Source organism: Boleophthalmus pectinirostris, unplaced genomic scaffold (assembly GCF_026225935.1).
Source record: "Boleophthalmus pectinirostris isolate CB_2022bp ecotype Guang Dong unplaced genomic scaffold, ASM2622593v1 HiC_scaffold_22, whole genome shotgun sequence".
In the NCBI taxonomy this organism is placed as follows: domain Eukaryota; kingdom Metazoa; phylum Chordata; class Actinopteri; order Gobiiformes; family Gobiidae; genus Boleophthalmus; species Boleophthalmus pectinirostris.
Genome location: NW_026571190.1, coordinates 30,484,531 through 30,504,805, shown reverse-complemented (window position 1 = coordinate 30,504,805; position 20,275 = coordinate 30,484,531). Strand labels below are relative to the sequence as shown.

At 39.6% G+C, this 20,275-nt stretch overlaps 1 protein-coding gene across 1 annotated transcript in view; it reads left to right on the top strand.

Annotated features, from left to right (window-relative positions):
- Window positions 1-2,897: 2,897 nt before the first annotated feature.
- The window catches only part of gpr83 (G protein-coupled receptor 83), a 45,405-nt gene continuing 28,027 nt past the window's right edge, over window positions 2,898-20,275 (top strand). Inside the window, exons 1-2 of the mRNA XM_055158491.1 lie at window positions 2,898-3,332; window positions 10,185-10,310. Coding sequence (XP_055014466.1) covers window positions 2,898-3,332; window positions 10,185-10,310 — 561 coding nt within the window. The remainder of the gene's footprint in view (window positions 3,333-10,184; window positions 10,311-20,275) is intronic.

The following is a 20,275-nucleotide window of genomic DNA, read 5'->3' as shown; positions in this document are numbered from 1 at the left end:
ATAAGACTGATTTACTTTCAAAAATGTCCTTAAAAAGTGAGAAAACAGGGCTGTGGAGCATAGAGGTGTGGTGACATGGGTCCACTCCCTTCCCTGCACAATTAGATGCCACACAGCCCTGTTCAGCATGTAAAATGTTAAAACGTGTGAAATTATTTGTTAAGACATGAAACTAACTTGCTAAAACATGCAAAAATAACTCATTAAACATGAAATTGAGACTCATACAAACTAACTCATTAAAATGAAATTAAAATGAAAATTAACTGGTTAAACTGTGAATCTGTAATTATGACATTTTAAAGGTGGACAGTGCAACTTTCTGGTAGAGAGTCCACCATCAAACATTTTTCCCCCAAGCTTTTTGCTGATAAAAGATAGTAGCCATATTGAGTCAAAACAATACCATGTTTAAAGGTGCATTGCGTAACATTTATAGTGGAGGGTTCATCTCCTTGGGTCCATGGAGGTGTTACTGCTTTGCCTGGAATGTTCCATAGTATGACCTTAAATATATCCATCAAAAATGTATTCATTACAGGTGTTTCTATTCATCAAAAATATAGTAATTATTTCTCTGAACAGGGGCGCCTCTCCACAGATCTGAATTGTAGCGTAGTGTTGTAACCTGCTTCTATACATACTGTACTGTGGAACATTCTAGGCAAAGCAATAACACTTCCATGGAGACAAGCAGGTGGCAAACCCTCCACTGTAACTGTTACGCAGTGCACCTTTAAAAGTTGTATTATTTTGACTCGATATGCCTACTATCTTGTATCAGTTTGGGGGGAAAAATGCTTGGTGGTGGACCCTGTACCAGAAAGTTGCACAGTGCATTATAGTTTTAACTTGATAGACCTTGCGTGACTTGCTTGACTCAGAATCAGAGACTCGTCTACACTCACTATATCTTCAAAAAAGCTTGGAAAACTTACCTGTTCAAAACTGCTTTTAAATAACTTCATCTCCTGTTTTCTTTCATTTGTGTTTGTGTCTGTCTGGATCTGAGTTGAAGTGTCTTTGAGTGTCATGAAAAGTGTTATACAAGTGTTATGTAGTATTATTATTATCACCATTATTATTATTATTATTAGAATATATTTGTTCTTCTCTAACACTTACCTGCTTCCTTGGTAAACTCATCAAAACAATATCTTCGCTATAAAAATTCTCTCTTCTTCTGACAATGACACCACTGACCTTTCATATGGAGGCATTAGACTAGTCAGACTATAGAACTAATTTAAGGCCTAATCAAGGCTTATAGGATAATATAGGACTACAACTATATATATATATATATATATATATATATATATATATATATATATATAATATATATATATATATATATATATATATATATATGGTGGTGGTGGTGGTTGACATCGCAATACCAAGCGATGGTAATATCAGGAAAAAGGAACACGAGAAGCTAGAGAAATACCAGGGGCTCAAGGAAGAGCTGGAGAGAGCCTGGAAAGTAAAGGCATCAGTGGTGCCTGTGGTGATCGGAGCACTCGGGGCTGTAACCCCCAAACTGGAAGAGTGGCTACAACAGATACCGGGAAAAACAACGGACATCTCAGTCCAGAAAAGTGCAGTACTGGAACAGCAAAGATACTGCGCAGAACTCTCAAGCTCCCAGGCCTCTGGTAGAGGACCCGAGCTCAATGAGGGTGAGAGAGACCTACCACCGTGGAAGGTGAGAAACACATTATTATATATACTAAAATGGAAAAAAAAAAAACAGTGGAAAAAAATATGGATTCAATTGACAGCAGCACGTAGTATAGTTTGAGAAACACTGTAAAGCAAAACTATAGAAATGTATATGCACAAATAAAAATAAAAATGCTATGTTATTATAATAATACAAATATAAGTATATCTCTCAGCTAAACCTTTTAACCTGGAAAATACTCATAAGTCAAAAACATCAAAAGTAAAAAAATAATTTACCTAGTTCATTAGTTAAAGACCTTTTGGACTGAATGGATGATTTGTGTGGTTAATTCAACTTTGGACTGATTTCTGCCGGATTTCAATGATCAAGGGACAGTCACACATTTGGCCAAACCGTTTTATCTTCCCTATGCTGGCTGCCTCTGTTTTAGAATTGATTTTAAGTTTTTACTGATCACTTTTAAAGCTTGTTTAAGTCTTGCACCAAGTTACATTTCAGAAGCCCGTACTTGCCCTCGGGCAGCCTTAGATCCTCAGACTGATTCCTGTGGCTGTTCAGTTCAGGCTTTGGAGGAGATAAGACACTCGCCATCAAATATCACATTTTAAATCACTTTTTACAACTTTTTTTTTATTTTTTTATCTGATGGCCTTGCTTTAGCTGGTTTTAACTCGATTTTATTCTATCTTATTAATTGATTTATTATAATTAATTGAATTGTTTGCATCATTGTTTGTTTTTGTGTGCTTTCTGGATGCTATGTTATTTTTCTTTTCTTCTTGTAGAACTTTTTAAATCTTGTTTTTAAAAGTACTTAATAAATAAAGATGTATTATCACTATTATACTATCTCTAAAAGCCTTATTAGGATGCAGGTGCTTAGCCCGCTGAAAGGGAGCAGGAGCCGAATGATTTGAGAAAATCACGGCCAACGAGCGCGTGGTGTTTCTGTGCGTAATTATTACTTACTCACTTATTCTGCTGCTGTAAAGGAGCCGATCTATTGAACCAATGGGGTAGCTCCTTCGCCGCTTTCCTCCCTCACTCTCCTACCTTTTCCATAGCCGCTGAGCGCGCGCATCAAACATCTGTCACGCGGCGGAGTGGCAGCAGCATCTCTCCAACTTGTTGCTCTAGTCGGTGACTGAAGACCGAACAGAGCTGGCGGCACAACGAATCACCATTACGCAACGTGAGAGGGGTTAAAATGACTTCGAAGGGTCTTGGAATAGGCCTACTTACGCTCTTTTGGCTTGGGACAGGAGGGAGCGCACTTAAAAACAACTCACTTTTGGAAGACCGGATATTTTCTTACCCAGAGAACCTGTTAAACGCGTCTTCTGTGCACGCGCATAACCGCACTTCAGGCTTTTTCTTGCTGGACTTGGATGAGGATTTGTTGGAAGACTGGCGCACTCTGGCCTCAAGCAGGACGCGCGGCGGGGAGTCTCAGGGGGGGTGCGTCAAAGCGCTTCTCGTGGCCGCGTACTCCCTCATTATCGTCATTTCGCTGTTTGGGAATACGCTCGTGTGCCATGTGGTGGTCAAAAACAAGCGCGCGCAATCCTCCACCAGTCTCTTCATAATGAACCTGGCCATAGCGGATATTTTTATCACGGTGCTCAACACCCCCTTCACTCTGGTAAGATCTTATAAGCTTTGCACATATATGAGTCATGGATAGGCGCCGCACAACTTTGGAGAACAATTTACACAGGCCTATTCTATCTCTCTCTCTCTCTCTCTGAGCCTTCTTTTGTTTCAGCCTTGATATAGTTGGTACGCTTTTTACGCATGTGAATGATATTACACTATATTTAAAAGTCCTATATTACGCAAAATTTACTCTTGTGAGCTTTAAGTCATGTCAAAATGTTGTTACCTCTTGAAAAACAGAACTGGAGTTGTGTTTTGTTTCACTCATTTCGTTTGAGCAAGCCTTTATCATTAGTCTGTCTACATCTCCAAAGCTCAAAATGCTCCATTCCACCTTGTGATGTCATGTAGTAGTAGTTTTCAAGTTAACAACTACACCTTTTACCTTTTGTTCAGTAGAGATGGGCAGTTCCAGGGTTGAAATTATCCAAATAATTCTAGTGAAAATGTATTGGAAAAGTGGACCAGTGTGTGAGAAAAAGTCAGTCTAAATATGCAGGGTTTGTGAGTGAAAACAAAACACAACTCCAGTCATTTTTGGGATGAGGAAACAAGCCAGGCTGGCACCACCTAGTGCCTCCACTCAATTTAATTTCTCTCCAGCGAGTAGGTCATGAATCAGAATACACTGGACGGTTTGCAAGAACCCCAAAAGTGCGAGTTTGGGCACCAGCCAATCAGGGAAGAGTCATACATTCTGTGTTGACAATGATTTCTGAGAGCGAGGATTTAAAGCTGGAACAAAGAGACTGTTTGGTGAATTTTATCAAGGGGAAAGACATTACTGCCCTTCTTCCTACGGGATTTGGAAAAGCTTACTATACCAGTTAGCCCGTTAGTAACACATTACATACATAACGACCAAATAGCAGCGATTGGTTAAATAAAAACAAGTACCCGCCTACCGTTGAACGAACGAATTCTAATGCTGCAAGGTCAGAAGGTTTCCATGAAGTGAAACCAGCTGATGAATCAGGCTATGAGGATACAAAATAGCTCAGAAAATAGCATAATATAAGCCCTTTAAAGTCAAGTTTCCACCCTTCTGCTTATACTTGCCATAATGTTTCTTATAATTTGTCGATTAACCTTGATTTCCAGATTCCTCTCTGCTCTGCTTGTTTTCTTATCTCTCAATTCATTTTCCTTCAACATATAAATCCAATCCGATCTCTTGGGTTATTTAGATGTCCTGTCCAGTCTAGACATGTGCTTAAAGGTGTAAGTTTTCTATTGAGGGGTCTGTCACTTGCTTGAATGTTCCACAATATGGCACCAATGTCATCTATGTTGCATATATTTAATTATCAGTGTTTTTATTGCTCAGAAACACCTGAAAAAGCGTGCATTCACACAGTGAGTGGGCTCGCCTGTCCACAGATCTGACCTGTAACTTGGCCTGGTGGTGTCCCTTATCTTTTTGGAGATGGATATGTTTAGTGCCCAACTGTGGAACATCTCTACGAAGACAAGCAGACTAGAAAAGTTGCACAGCTCATCTTTAAGTTTCCTGGGGTCTGTCACCTGCTTGTCTCAGTGTTGTAGTGTTTTATCTGAATAATTCCCCAGTATAGTATAAACTCCAAAATCTTTCATTTATTCAAATACCAAAAAATATTTCGTTTAGTTAACAGCTTGCTTATTTTGTGCCAGAGAAACAACACAATAGACCTGCTGTCATGATAATTACTATACTAAATTATTGTTCAATATAGGTTTCTTTTTTTTTTGCCCTACTGGGAAATATGTTTGTTTTTTTTTCCTGGCAGAATTAACAACTTCAGTGACTCATTACAGGTGCAAACTAAGTACTAAAGTGTTCCATTCTTCTACTTATTCAATATACCTCATGGTTTTTTAACAATATTTTAGATTTAGAATATTTTTTGTGGTTTAATTTTGCTCTTGGACTATAGTGTCAGGCATAAATTCATTTCAGTGTTAGGGTTAGGGTTTATCATCTGTACTTACGTCACCAACATATCACGGTCCAAAATGAGTTGGCTCCAATTATAAAAAGAACTCAGTGCCCCTTTAATAAGGAAAAGCTCGGCAGGGTTTAAACTGTTTACACACGACTCCAGCGTGTTTGCCAATGAGTCCTCATTTATCTGATGGGTGAATCTGCACCTTCAAAGAACAGAGCCACATTCTGCAGTGGATGGAGGAGGCTTTGAGGCATATGCTTTTGGGTTTCTAAAGTAAAATCCAAATATTTTATTGATTGATTGAAGGTGCATCATTCTCACACCGTTGCTACAGATTGGGTTGTTCCATAGAGTGATATATTACACAAAATTGAGTCTTGAGGTTCAATCCATCATGTTATAATGTTGTTACCTCCTCAAAAACATACTTGGAGCTGTGTTTTGTTTCATTCACACATGTTTGAGTAATCCTTTATTATTAGTCTGTCATCTCCAAAGCTCAAAATGCTCTGTTCAACCTCGTGATGTCATGTACTGGTAGTTTTCAACAGCTACTCTGTACCTTTTGTTCAGTAGAGATTGGCAATTCCAGGGCTCAAATTATCCAAATAATTCTAGTGAAAGCATATTGGAAAAGTGGACCATTGTGTGAGAGAAAAAGTCAGTCGAAATATGCAGGGTTTGTGAGTGAAAACAAAAACACAACTCCAGTCATTTTTGGGATGAAGAAACAAGCCAGGCTGGCGCCACCTAGTGCCTCCGCTCAATTTCATTTCTCTCCAGAGACTAGGTCAGGAATCAGAATACACTAGACAATTTGCAAGAACCCCGGATGTGTGAGTCCGGGCACCAGCCAATCAGCGAAGAGTCATACATTCGGTGATGGCAACAATTCCCGAGATCAAGGATTTAAAGCCGGAACAAAGAGAATGTTTGTTGAATTTTATAAATAGAAAAGACCTTATTGCCCTTCTTCATACGGGATTTGGGAAAAGCTTAATATACCAGTTAGCCCCTGTTAGCGTCACATTACATATGTCATTATCAAATAGCAACGATTGGTTAAATAAAAAAAGTACCCACCTACCATGAGCAAACAAATTCTAATGCTGCAAGGTCAGACAGTTTCCACGAAGTGAAACCGGCTGATGAATCAGGCTATGAGGAAACAAAATAGCTCAGAAAATAGTGTACTGTGGGCCCTGTAAACTAAAGTTTTCACCCTTCCACTCTTAATTGTAATAATCATGATAATGGTAATGATTCTAGTGAAGGCGTATAGAGTTTTAAAACACAGTGGAGCACTTCCTGTATTACCACATGACATCACAAGGTGGAACAGAGTGTTTGAGAGAAGAACTTTGGTGAAATATGCAGGATTTTGTGTGTTAAACATGTATGAAGCAAAACAAAACTCTTCACAGGTTTTTGGTGAGAAAACAAGATTATAACACGCCAGAAAACAGCATAATATGGGCCCTTTAAAAGTCTTTTCTAACACTGAAGTGGATTAAAATGAGTCTTACCTCATCCCATTTTCTTCCATTATGAGTGTTTTTTTTTTTTTTTCTTTTGTCAGCTTTATGGTCTAATTGTACAGATTCAGTCACCTCTGTTCCTTTGTTCCATTTCAAAGTAAAGATTATGAATTAATTTGAATAATATGAAAGTATAGGCCAGTTGTGTAACTAAACACAATCAACATTACTCATACAAAGACTATTTGGTTAAAGGTGCACTGTGTAACTTTCCAGGTGGATGGTCTACCACCAGAGAGATGTTGTTGCTTTGCCTGGATTTCCATTTACAGGTCCGATCTGTGGAGAGGTGGGCCCTTGTTTAGAATGTGTGTTTTTCAGAAAAAAAAAAAAAAAGAAAGAAAGAATAGCAATCTCTATGGCATATCTCCATGGACATGGATACAATTTCTGGACCTGTACCAGAAAATTTATACAGTGCACCTTTAATTTCTGTACTAAATGAAGGCAACAATGGCAGCATCTCATTTCTGTTTGTGGTTTTGTTTATAAAAAAAAAAAAAACGTGAAATCACAAAATTGGATTCTGATGAAAATATCTGTTGAACACTTCGACATGATATGAACACAAAAACACTATCAGGTTTCTAAAACTCATTACCGCATGCTGTTACTGCCTAAATCCTTTCCACTGGGATCAGCTTTGGTCGTCCCTTGTTGCACCCAAATCCTTCTGAAATCTACATCAGAAAAATGAGATTGGTTCAAGCCACAAGGATCTCAACCTGGTTCACTTCAGAGCTTTGTAGAGATGCTGCCTGGGAAAACATCTCTTTATTCAATCCCCACAGATTTCTTCTTTATATAAACCATAGACTGTACCAGAAAAAGCAAAAGCACAGTGAGTTAATACAAACATGTAAAGACCCAAATGATGAGGCTCACTGAAGCAGTTACTACGTAAGCCGGGAGGGCTCATAACAAATGCAAACGCCGCAAAAAATACAAACATGACAACACAAATGCAAATGCCACCACACAACAAAAAGCCACAACGAAAGTGACAGCGGGACTCTATTTTCCGTCGGACCAAGCGATGGTCAGATAGTATGGACATCGATCCTGGCCACAAAACAATAAATTACTTTTACTTACATTTCCGACTTTGTTCACTTCAACTTTCATTTACTTTTCACATTCTTGTTCTTCTTCAGCTTTTCCCATTCACTTCTCGCTTGATCCTTTAACGCTTCACTTGGTCAGTCGGAAAATTGAGTCTCGCGGTCACTTCCGTTGTGGCTTTTTGCTTTGCTGTAGTGTTTGCATTTATGCTGTGTTGTTTGTATTTGTTGTGGCGTTTGTATTAAAATAGAGTCCCGCATTCACTTCCATTGTGCCTTTTTTTGGTTTGTTGTGGCTTTTTGTTTTGTTGTCACAATTGTATTTGTTGCGGCGTTTGCGTTTGTTATGAGCCCTCCCGGCTTCTGTAAGTTACAAAGAGAGGAACGACATTTATGTTTTTCGCTCTCTTCATTTTATTTAAATTATTGGTTCATTTCTATTTATACATTTTTGTCTTTTCATGTATTTTTACTTTGATATTGAAAAAAATAAATAAATAAAAAATGAAGTGAATTGGAAACAGGGTCTATGGAGCCAGAAGCGCTCCCATGTTCACTTCCTTTTTGGCTATTTTAGCAGGTTATCTATGTCCACATATATATACAGTCCAGTCTTTGACAGTTGTTTTCTTTCCACTTTATGATCAAAACCAGGTTCACTTCTATTGTAGAGACCCTCGACTACACATTCATATCCTATTCCATAAAAAATGTAACTGACCCTTATGTAACAAATAACTCTATGTATTGTCAATCATTATTTCCTCTTTATGACCTCTTGCATATAGCTGAGAAATGTATTTGTATTGCTATATTTCTATATTTTATTTGCACTTGTATTTTTACTTGGGATGTAACGATATCCAAATCTCTCAATACGATATTATCATGATACATACGATATTTATTGCGATATTTTGGAGAGGCTGATATAATTGTAAATAGGACACTTTTTGGCATTTAAAATACCCTGACAAGATTTTGGTGCGAATTATTTCTGTCATAATCCTAAAAATTCAAGTAAAAACATATTTCTTCATGTTGTCTGCGCTGAAATGAATCATATGTAGTTCCCAATGCTTATAAGCTGTTGCTACTATAAAAAAAAATCATTTCAGCAAAGGAACTTGTGATTCGATATATGAGACTTAACAATACAATTTCACAATATTTCGGTTATATATATATATATGTGTAATTATGCCTTATTTGACACCAGTCTCTTTTTAGTTTTGCTACTTTTATTGATATTTATTATTACCATTTATATTTTTGCTCTTCGTTGTTATACTGTATTGTGTCTTGTGAGCTGCTGTGTCCAGATTTCTCTTGTAGATCTGTATCCTTGTAGATCCTGTAGAAGTCTAGAGAACAAACAAGGTTGCTGTGTCTTCTTTATGATCTAAACCTGGGCTACTGCAGAACGTATTGTAGCGATGTTGTTTGGAGAACAGCTTAACACAGTCTTTACAGGATTTTTTTCTTTATACAGGTGACTTTCAGATACTACAAAGCAATGTCATACTCCCAGATGGGGGGCAGGAAACAGACTCCTCTATTAATTATATGAAACTAGACTAGACCCAAGGACTCACTCTATTACAACAAACAACAATACAAAATTTAGCTGCCCCCATCTATTATGAAACTTTTCTGGTGGAGGGTCTGAATCTATGGACATGTCATTACTTTACCTATGTTTCACAGTATGACATTGAACAGCTTTACCTTACATTTATTTAATTAGAGGTGTTTTTTCTTTTTTTTCTTTAAAAAATACCTAGAAAAACATGCATTCTGACAGGGGGTGAGGCTGTCTCTCCATAGATCTGACCTATAACTTGACCTGTTGATGAGAGAAAGGTTTAGTGCTATACTGTGACAGATTCCATACAAAGAAATAGCATCCTCATTAGGGCTGGATATCATTAAGAAGTTGCCAGTACTGTACATAACTCGATACAGTGAGCTTTTGATTCGTTATGATATATTTCAAATTGATTTGATACAGCTCAATAAAAAATAATGGCTAAATGACGGCTGTGATAGTAAAAGTCTTTGTTAAACCACTTCTTGTGCAAAGTTCATATGAAACATGCATCATCAAAACTGTGAAAATGTCAAAAGTGTTGCATAAATGAGTTTCCTTTTTCTAAACAAACAAAAAAACTGTAGCGCTGTAACAAAATAAATGAGTAAAATATACACCAGAAAAGTTATACAGCGCACCTTGACATAACATTGGCCTATAGAATGTTGTATCTGAAAACCAGCTTGTTGCATAACATGGTTGTTTTTCTATCTCCTTTAGGTACGCTTTGTGTACAGCACCTGGGTTTTCGGAAGAGCCATGTGCCATATCAGTCGATTCGTGCAGTATTGCTCTCTGCATGTGTCCACGCTCACCCTGACTGCCATCGCTCTCGACAGAAGGCAGGTCAGTCTTCACTCGCCTACAAGGTCTACACTGATACTGGTGCATGCAGCATTAGACTTTGTAGTTTATGGACACATCATTTTACAGAAAATCTTGATCATAACTCCACATGAATAAAATACAGTACTAAAATAGAAAATACAATAATACTGAAGGTTTTATCTGCATTGTGTAACTGTGTGCGTCACCTGCTTGTATCTATGGATATACTGTATGATTGCTCTGCCTTAAAGGTTGTATGGAGGATTTTTTTTTTTTGTTTGTTTGTTTCAAGTTGTCAATGATAGCATTATAGAGGTGCAGTAGCCTTGTAATTATGATGACAAAAAAAAAGAAATAAAATTCATCAACTCTGGATGTGGTGGGGCTAAACATTTGCCAATAGATAACGACACTGCCTCGTTATCTGTTAGCTGACAGGCTGTCAATCAAACTCCCTACGTTTCTAGCGTAACTGACTTGCCTGCGCGCCGCCGGTACGTGGTTTACGTACGCCTGTCACGCAGTCCACAGACGCAAGACGCACAGACGCTGTATATCTTCCTCGCAGTTAGCACAAAGTTTGTTGCAATGGCAGACAAGAATCCAGGAGCAGTTCGCCGCAAAAGAAAGTCCGTTTTTGAGGTCGCTGAAAGAAGAAGACAAGGGGAAAAGCAGCGAAGCCAAACTAAGGTGATTCTTGAAGATTCATTCCAGCGATGGCGCAACTGAAGCAGACGCAGGGTCTAAAGACTGACGCATTGGTCGCCAAATTACTCCTGGACAGGTCACTTCTGCTTATTATGAAAACGTACTTTATTTCCAAGAGCTAGTCAAATGTTTTTCAGGACACGAAAGCGATATCCTATGTCTGAAAACGTAATTTTCAAGGCAAAGAAAGAGTCCGCTTGCTGCTGCGTGTTGTAGCTAGTTCATTCGCACGGAATCTCCGCGCACCTTTCTCTGCACCCCTTTCCTGCTCCTCTCCCCGCTCCCCTTTCCGCTCTTCCCCTGCTCCTCACTTCTTCCGGGCACGGAATCTCCGCGCACCGCTCCCCTCTCCTCTCTCCTCTCCTCTCTCCTCTCCCTGCTCCCTGCTCCGCTCTTCTCCCTGCTCCTCACTTCTCGTCCGCGAACGAAATGTCCGCACACCCGCTCCCCCCGCTCCTCACTTCTCCGTCTTGCCTAACCAACACTGTAGTTAGTTGTTTACAAGTCATGTGCAGCACACCGGCTGTAAACAAACCTGTCTCTGGCGTAAGGAGGAGGCGGGAGGAGGCGTTTCTACGTAGGGAGCTGTAGGGGAGGGGGGGTGGTTTCACGCATGCGCAACATTTGAAAAAGGACAAACAGTCGCTGGATTTCTCGTTCCTTGGAAAATCCTCTATACAACCTTTAAATGTTCCCCAGTATGACATTAAACATCTCTGCTTTTTATTTATTCAATTACTGGTGGTTTTATAGCTCAAAAATACCTAAAAAAAAAAAAAAAAAAGGCATTCTGACTGACTTTGGACAGCCTCTCCACAGATCTAACCTATAACTTAGTCTTGATGAAGATAGAAAAGTTTAATACCAGACTGAGAAACATTCCAGACAAAGCAATAACATTTCCATGGAGAAAAGCATTTGATGGACGCTCCATTAGAAACATGGTTACATTCCGACATACCAATATTTAGACGTCAATGTCGGCGTGACAGCATTTCCATTTTTTATTAAACGTCCCTGTACTCTGACATATTTTTTTTTCCTTGGTTGGACTGGCGGCACATTAGCTTTTTTTTTCAACATTCTGCCATTTAGAGACACAAGGTAATTATTAAGTTGCAGTGGCGCTCTTTTCGGGACAATATTTTCACAGACTGGTGGAATAGCAGATGCGGTTCTTGAGGCGTGTTTTAGTCCTGGTTAAATCCTGTTTGAGTCCTGGTTTAGACCTGGTTTAGACCTGATTTTATACCAGATTTTATACCTGGTTTAGACCTGAGTTTAGTCCTGATTTAGACCTGGTTTAGACCTGATTTAGACCTGGTTTAGACCTGATTCAGACCTGATTTAGGCCTGGTTTAGACCTGATTTTAGTCCTGATTTAGACCTGGTTTTAGTCCTGGTTTTAGTTCTGGTTTAGTCCTGGTTTAATTCTAGTTTAGACCTGGTTGAGACCTGGTTTAGACCTGATTTTAGTCCTGGTTTAGTCCTGGTTTTAGTTCTGGTTTAGAGACATGGCCCATGCATTGTACACGAGAAGACACGGTCCATGTGGTGTGTACAAGGAAAAAAGGCGATGGTACAAACTAAGAGTAGGTTGTCAGAATGGCGGCATAAAAGGTGTCGGAATGATGGCATCAAAAGGTGTTGAAATGGGGGCATGACCGAATGACAGAATGTCGGGGTGGAGGTCTGTTGGAGTGGCTGTATGTTAAAATAAGGGTTGTTCCCCCAGAAAACCATTACACAATGCGCCTTTATAAGACCAATTCTCAATGCAAAATCTCATACACATTCAGTAGTTTGCACTGATGAACTCTATTCAGTTTTATTTCTTATTTCCTTTTTAAACCCTTTTTTTTTTTTCCGCCCATAGGCTTTTTTAGACAGAAACAACATTCAGCAAATTATCAGACTAGGAATCAAATTCGTGACACTGAGGCCAGCCACTCCGGGCAGATGTGCTGCTGTTTTTACCACTTGACCATGGGCAGAACACCTCTTCATTTTACAATACGGAAGAGGTCAGAGAATCGGGATGGGGGGTCAAGATCATTATTTTGTGGTCAGTACGCCATGTTTACTAGATTTTGAAGTGTGCTTTTTATTATTACCTTGCATGAAAGTCCAACTGTGACAAATCATATCAATTTGTGGCAGGAGGAAAACAATTCTTGTCTGCCTTGAGATATATAGGTTTAATCTCTACTTTGGAACATTCTAGACAAAGCAATAACCATGGAGACAAGTAGGTGATGGACCCACCACCAGAAAGGTTGCGCAATGCACCTTTAAAAATACTAGCAACTTGTCCAGAATACAAATGCAGCTCTCTTGACTGGCACAAGGAGACAAGATCACAAGGAGACGAGTCCTTTTAAATATCCATGCACTGGCTCGCTGTCTCTTATTGAATTGATTTTAAAATCGTTTTATTTGTTCTTAAACCTCTCCATGGTCTTGCCCTGCACGATTTGTCTGACCTGCTCCAGCCCCACACTCCTGCACGCTCTCTCAGGTCAGCAGATCACTCCTTGTTAGTGGTCTCAAAATCGAAGAGAAAACGCTCTTTTTCTGTTGCAAGTCTGAAACTGTGAACACCACTGCTCCAGCCCCTTTGACAGGCTCAGGCACTTGCTGTTTTTAAATCAGCTCTTAAAGGTGCATTGCATAACTATTCTGGTGGAGGGTCCGTCAAATGCCTTTCCCCTCAGTCTCTCAGTCTGCTGAAACCCTCATCCACACCTTTGTCACCTCCTGCCACGACTACTGCAATCGTCTGCTCTACGGTTCACCCTCCAAACTCCTTAACAGACTCCAATACATCCAGAACTCTGCTGCTCGCCTCCTCATCCACACCTCCTCCTGTGAATATATCGTCCCTGTCCTGAGAGATCTCCACTGGTTCCCCATCCCCCAGCGCATCCAATTCAAACACCTCACCAATGTGTACAAGTCCCTCCATAACCTGGCCCCCCACCTGCCTCTCTGAGCTCCTACACCACCACCAGCACACCCCCACCCGTGCTCTCCAATCAGCCGACGCCAACCTCCTGTCTGCCCCAACCTCCACCAGGACTAAACATAAGACCTGGGGGGACAGGGCCTTCTCCGCTGCTGCCCCCACCCTCTGGAACTCTCTGCCCAAACACATCAGAGATTCATCCACACTCCCCATGTTTAAAAAAAAAAAGCCCTGAAAACCATCTCTTTAAAAAATTACCTTTCATTAATTGTCTTTTTGTCTCGTTTGCTTTTGTTTGTCTCCTCATGTAAAGCGTCTTTGAATATCTTGAAAAGCGCTATACAATTGTTATGTATTATTATTATTATTATTATTAAATGCTTTTCTCCATGGCAATATTATTGCTTTGTCTGGAACGTTTTGCACTATGGTATCAAACCTTTCGACCTTCATGGAGACCAAACCTAAATGAGTTACAGGTCAGATCTGCGGAGAGGCGACCCCCGCTCACAGTGTGAATGTCTGCTTTCTTGGTATTTTTGAACTATAAAACCACATGTAATTCAATACATGTAACACAGAGCTGTTTAATTTCATACTGTGGAACATTCCTGGCAGAGCAATGACATATCCATAGAAACAAGTAGGTGAATGACCCACAACCAAAAAGTTACACAGTGCACCTTTAAAACGCACCTGTTCTCTGTAGTGTTTCTGAGAGTAATGCTGACACTTACATTGTACAGTGTGTTTTTATGTGTGTTTGTTTTTGCAGTCTGTGTCTATTTTTATTTTCTTTTATAATTATTGTTATGTTCTGCACTTTGGTCAGCTGTGTTGTTTTTAAAGTGCATTAGACATAAAGTTGGATTTGATAGTAAAAATAGATAGATAGATAGATAAAAATAATAAATACTTCTCTAAAGAAAACTGAATAGAAACTGGACAAAAGATTTTTGAGAAATGAAAATTTCACAACTTATCCAAGCCACAGGTTACTGGGAAGTCAAGGCCTTATCTGTCAGAACTGAACAAGCCACTCGGAGGGGGAAACGTTCACTCTCAATAACCTTTGTGCAGAATTTTACTTTGATTTTTTTCTTTTTTTTGTGGTGCAACCTACTTGGACAACTGAGTTATTACATGCATTAGTCCTTCTGGTTGATCTGTGAAATATTTACAAGCATTTACAAGAGAGTGAAATAGACCTTTTTCACAACATGAAGTACCCCCTGTAGATTTGCTGAACTTCCGGTTAATGGTTTCTATGGCAAAATATCTGGAAATGTCACGCATATTTTCCACAAGCTTCATAAAACCGCCCCATCTCCAGATCTAGGTCCACAAAGGTTATAAATTCTTGCATGAAGAATTTATCCACAACTATCAAGATATGAAGGACAAAAAATTAAAGGCGAACAACAACTAGTATTAGTGAACTACTCCTGAGCAAAACTAATATTATGGCCATGCTACAGATGTCTAGTTTTGGAATTGCACAAGGTCTATAGCTTTGCACTTACAGGTCCGTCTTACAGGTCCGTCAACTGCTTGTCTCCATGGAGATGTTATTGTTGTACTCCTGTAGCAGGGGTATGCTGTATTGAGCCTCTGAAAAACAAAAGAACCACTTGAGTGATTTCTCACTGCTTCCTTCATGCACAAGTTTAATACAATGAAATATAATCATCACAACAGCATTTTACATGTGGCTCATAAGCCTGTGTGGACACAAGATGGCGGACACGAGCTCACAATGCAAAAAAACGTCTGGTCTTATTAATACAAAAACAAAGTAATCAAACTTTTTGCTAGCAATAAACATTCTCCTATTTCAGCAATCCTTTTAACAATGTACATACAGCAAACACAAAACTTTTGGCAAATCCCACCTGAAAACAAAAGAACCACTTGAGTGATTTCTCACTGGTTCCTTCTTGCACAAGTTTAATACATTGAAGAGAAGGAGCGCAAAATCCCCAAGTGGTGTGCGAAGGCATTACCAATCACCAGATCAGAGAATCCCAGGCTAAGCAGTCGATCACAGATATGATAGATGCTACTGAAAAATAAACTAAAATAAACGTTTTAATAAACATTTAACTCTTTTTAAACTGTTTTTAAGGCTTATTTAAATTTATATTTATTAATATTTATTACAAACCTTTTTACTTTTTTTTTTTTTTTTACTTAACATGAAATCTCATGAACTGTATCACTGCAGCTAGGCACAGAGCGTAGCATTAGGGGCATATACTACCATTCTAACCTATCACATTATTCCCATGAATGTTCCATGATATGGCTTTAAACATTTCTATCAAGCATTTATTCATTAATGGTGATTCTATTGGTCAAAAATAGAATAATTCCTTCTGTGAATAGGGAAGACTCTCCACAAATCTGAGGGCCTGTTTACACGAGAACGCATGCGGGTAAACATGACAAAATATTTAATCAGAAGTGCCTTTCGTTTAGACGGTGCCTGAGACCACCCTCCAGAGTGTAAAAGTTGAATACATTCCACCATAGCATTTCAGTCTTCACTGTCCAAGACATAAAACTCTGGTCAGATCTGCTCATGTCGCTTACGCGTTTACATCACATACATCACCACCGAGCCGCCTGGCATGCATACCCAATTAAATTTCACAAATTTTTGCGTCACCATATGCACACAATTTTCCTCCCGAAAATGCTCATCTAAACACGGAATAAAAAGTGAAAATGCGATGCCACTTTTGCGTCTTCTGTTCAGGCCGTCATCATATAAACGTAGCCTGAAATGTAATGTAGCACAGAGCTGTAACCTGCTTGACTCCCTTTTGATAAACAGGTTCAATCTATACTGTGGAATGTTCTAGACAAAGCAATAACATTTCCATGGAGACAAGCAGGTGACGGACCCTCAAGAACAAAAAAGTTTCACAGTGCACCTTTAAATCTAGTTCAAATTTATATTCAGTTGCATTATTATGAAATGGTAGAACCGTCATGATTACAAGCAGTGATTGGGACCCACATTAAAATAAAGTTTTAGTCACTCAACCCTTTGTCAAATAACATTGTGTAGCTCAATCTACTTCCTATAGGAGCCTGATTGATCCGGTTGATCTGAAAGATCAAAGAAATGCCATCCATCCATTTTCGTCCGCTTATCCGGGGCCGGGTCGCAGGGGCAGCAGCCTAAGCAGGGACTCCCAGATTTCTTTCACCCCAGACACGTCCTCCAGCTCCTCCGGGGGGACCCCGAGGCGTTCCCAGGCCAGCTGAGAGACATAGTCCCTCCAGCGTGTCCTGGGTCTTCCCCGGGGCCTCCTCCCGGTGGGACATGCCCGGAACACCTCCCGAGGGAGGCGCCCAGGAGGCATCCGGAACAGATGCCCGAGCCACCTCAACTGGCTCCTCTCGGCGTGGAGGAGCAGCGGCTCTACTCCGAGCTCCTCCCGTGTGACTGAGCTCCTCACCCTATCTCTAAGGGAGCGCCCAGCCACCCTGCGGAGGAAACTCATTTCGAGCACTTGTATCCGCGATCCTGTCCTTTCGTCACTACCCAGAGCTGAGAGGTGAGAGTAGGAACGAAGACTGACCGGTAAATCGAGAGCTTCACCTTTCGGCTCAGCTCCCTCTTCACCACAACGGTCCGATACAACGACCGCATCACTGCCGAAGCTGCACCGATCCGCCTGTCAATCTCATGTTCCGTCCTTCCCTCACTCGTGAACGAGACCCCTAGATATTTGAACTCCTCCACTTGAGGCAAAGAAATCAAAGAAATGGGGAAAAAAATCACTATTACAGAGCAATAATGCAGATTGATCTCACAATAGGCTGACATGTTGGGCTAGAGTCAATGCTTCTGATGAGGAGGTTTGATCCTTTCAGCTCACAACAATGCAGGGTTCACTGAATAGCATCACCACCATATGAAGCAGTCACAAAATAATTTCACTATTACCAACAAATATATTTAAAGGTGCAGTATGTAACTTTTTGGCTGAGGGTCCATCACCTTCTTGTTTCTATGGATATGTCACTGCTCTGCCCGGAATGTTCCACAGTATGACATTAAACACCTCTACTTTACTTATTCAGTTACGATTATTGCTCATAAATACATAAAAAACAGGCATTCTGACTGTGAGTGGGGTCGCCTCTCCACAGATCTGACCTGTAACCTGGTCTGGTTTGGTTTCTGTGAAGGTAGAAAGGTTTAATGCCATACTGTGAAACATTCCAAAGCAATTATCTCCATATGTTACACAAGTTTTAAATATAGTAAAAGAAGAAGAAATATAGGATTAACAATTACGTGTTTAAGGGGAACAGGAGAGTTTGTTACATTTTTTTTAAAGAATTAAAAAAAAAAAGTCAGTGTGCTTGTTCAAGGCTTTTTACTTATCTCTTTTCAAAACCCATGTGCGTTTGACAATAAGTTAAACAAAAAGTATGTTCTGATGACTCAAGTTATCCAACAAAGGTTAGTAAGAGTGCTGCATTTTTAATTGCAATAACTTGGGTTTATTTCTTGGTAAGATTGGTTTCAGTTAAGTTCACTAAAATATACTTCTGAGTGAACTTGAATGTGAATTGTATTTTAGAGGATAAAAATACAGATGAATTTAGTAAATGTACATTTTAGAGGATATTGATGAGTGAAGATAATAATACATTTGATTGCATTTATGGAAATTTTGATTGTTGTAAATGTTTAATGATTAATTGGATTGTGGTTATTTTAAGGAGACACTGTTAATGATGAAATATTGTTGTTAGAGTTGGTCTAATGTAAATTTCTTTAATTTTGTACCTGCCCAAGGACTGCAGATGGAAAGCTTGTAGCTAAATCTGGCACAGAGCAGCTATTTTCCCTGAGATTAATGTTTTCTGTGCACTGTCCTTGTACTAACTAAATAAATAATAAATAAAACTTGAAAGTCACCAGAATAAAAATCTCATGGTGAGGATCACAGCATCAGTCAAACATCTGAAATTCGATAAACTCTCTGAGCTCTCCTGACTTTCTCTATACTTCTTTGTAATGGCGGTGGTATTTTCATGTTTTAGTGAAAGGGTTAGTTAGATTTGTGACCCATGCTGTTTAAGTAAATCTTTAAAAGCATTCACTGGTGCCTGAAAGCAACACATGCCTCTGTGCAGAAAGCCTCGTGCAAAGGACCAGACCTATTATGCAAAATTTATTTTTCCGAGCTTTTAACCTTGTTATAGATGTTTCCCTTTCTGATTTACCATCTCGAAGTTGTTTTTGGAGTGATTCGTGCATGTTTGAGGCATTTTAATTGTTTATTTTCAAGACGCTATATTTCTGATCTCAGTTTTCACCACCGACATATACGCCCACAGATCTGTAACCATCTTTTTTCTTCAGTTTTATTTTCTTAATCAGTGATACGCATAGGTTTCGGCAGCGTTGTGCAAATGAAAATAACAATGGCTGCTCATCAGTGTGACTTGTAGTGATCCCCAAGAGGGGCTGACAACCTCATAGAACTTTATATGACGTTTACAGCAACGTGAGATCCCATGGCATTGTGACAAAATGAGCCACAGAATGATCCAAAGGGGTCTTAGAATATAGTGTATATAGCAGACACAAGCACAATATGTCTTCTTCAACAAAGGAGAAGATTCAGGTGGTGAAGAAGCTATAAATATGATAAACAATTACCATCTACAGGGAGCTCAATTTGCCAACAGGTGGAGAAGATTTTGAACTGTCAGTGTTTCTTTCAAGTTCCCCAGCAATTACAAAGGTACTGCCATAAACCAAGTCAAAACAGCAGTGTGACAAGTGACTTTTCTGGACTGAGATGTCAGATGTTTTTCCTCCAATTTGGCAGTCACTGCTCTGAGTGCTTCAATGACCACAAGCACCACTGAGATCTTCACCTTCCAGACTTTCTACAGCTCTTATTTGAGCCTCTGGGATTTCTTTGCCTTTTGCTGCCAGTCCCTCTAGCTTGATTCATCAGCCAGTTTCACTTTGTGGAAACTGTGTGACCTCGCAGCATTAGGATTCGTTTGCTTGATGGTGGGTGGGTACATTTTTAATTTAACCAATCACTGCTATTTGGTCGTGACGTATGTAATGTGCCACTAACGGGGCTAACTGGTATATTGTGCGTTGCCCAAATCCTGTAGAAAGAAGGGCAATAACGTCTTTCCCCTTGATAAAATTCAAGAAACATTCTCTTTGTTCCAGCTTTAAATCCTTGATCTTGGGAATTGCTGTCAACACAGAATGTATGGCTTTGTTTATATCCATCGCGACCGCTTTGTTTACTGTTGT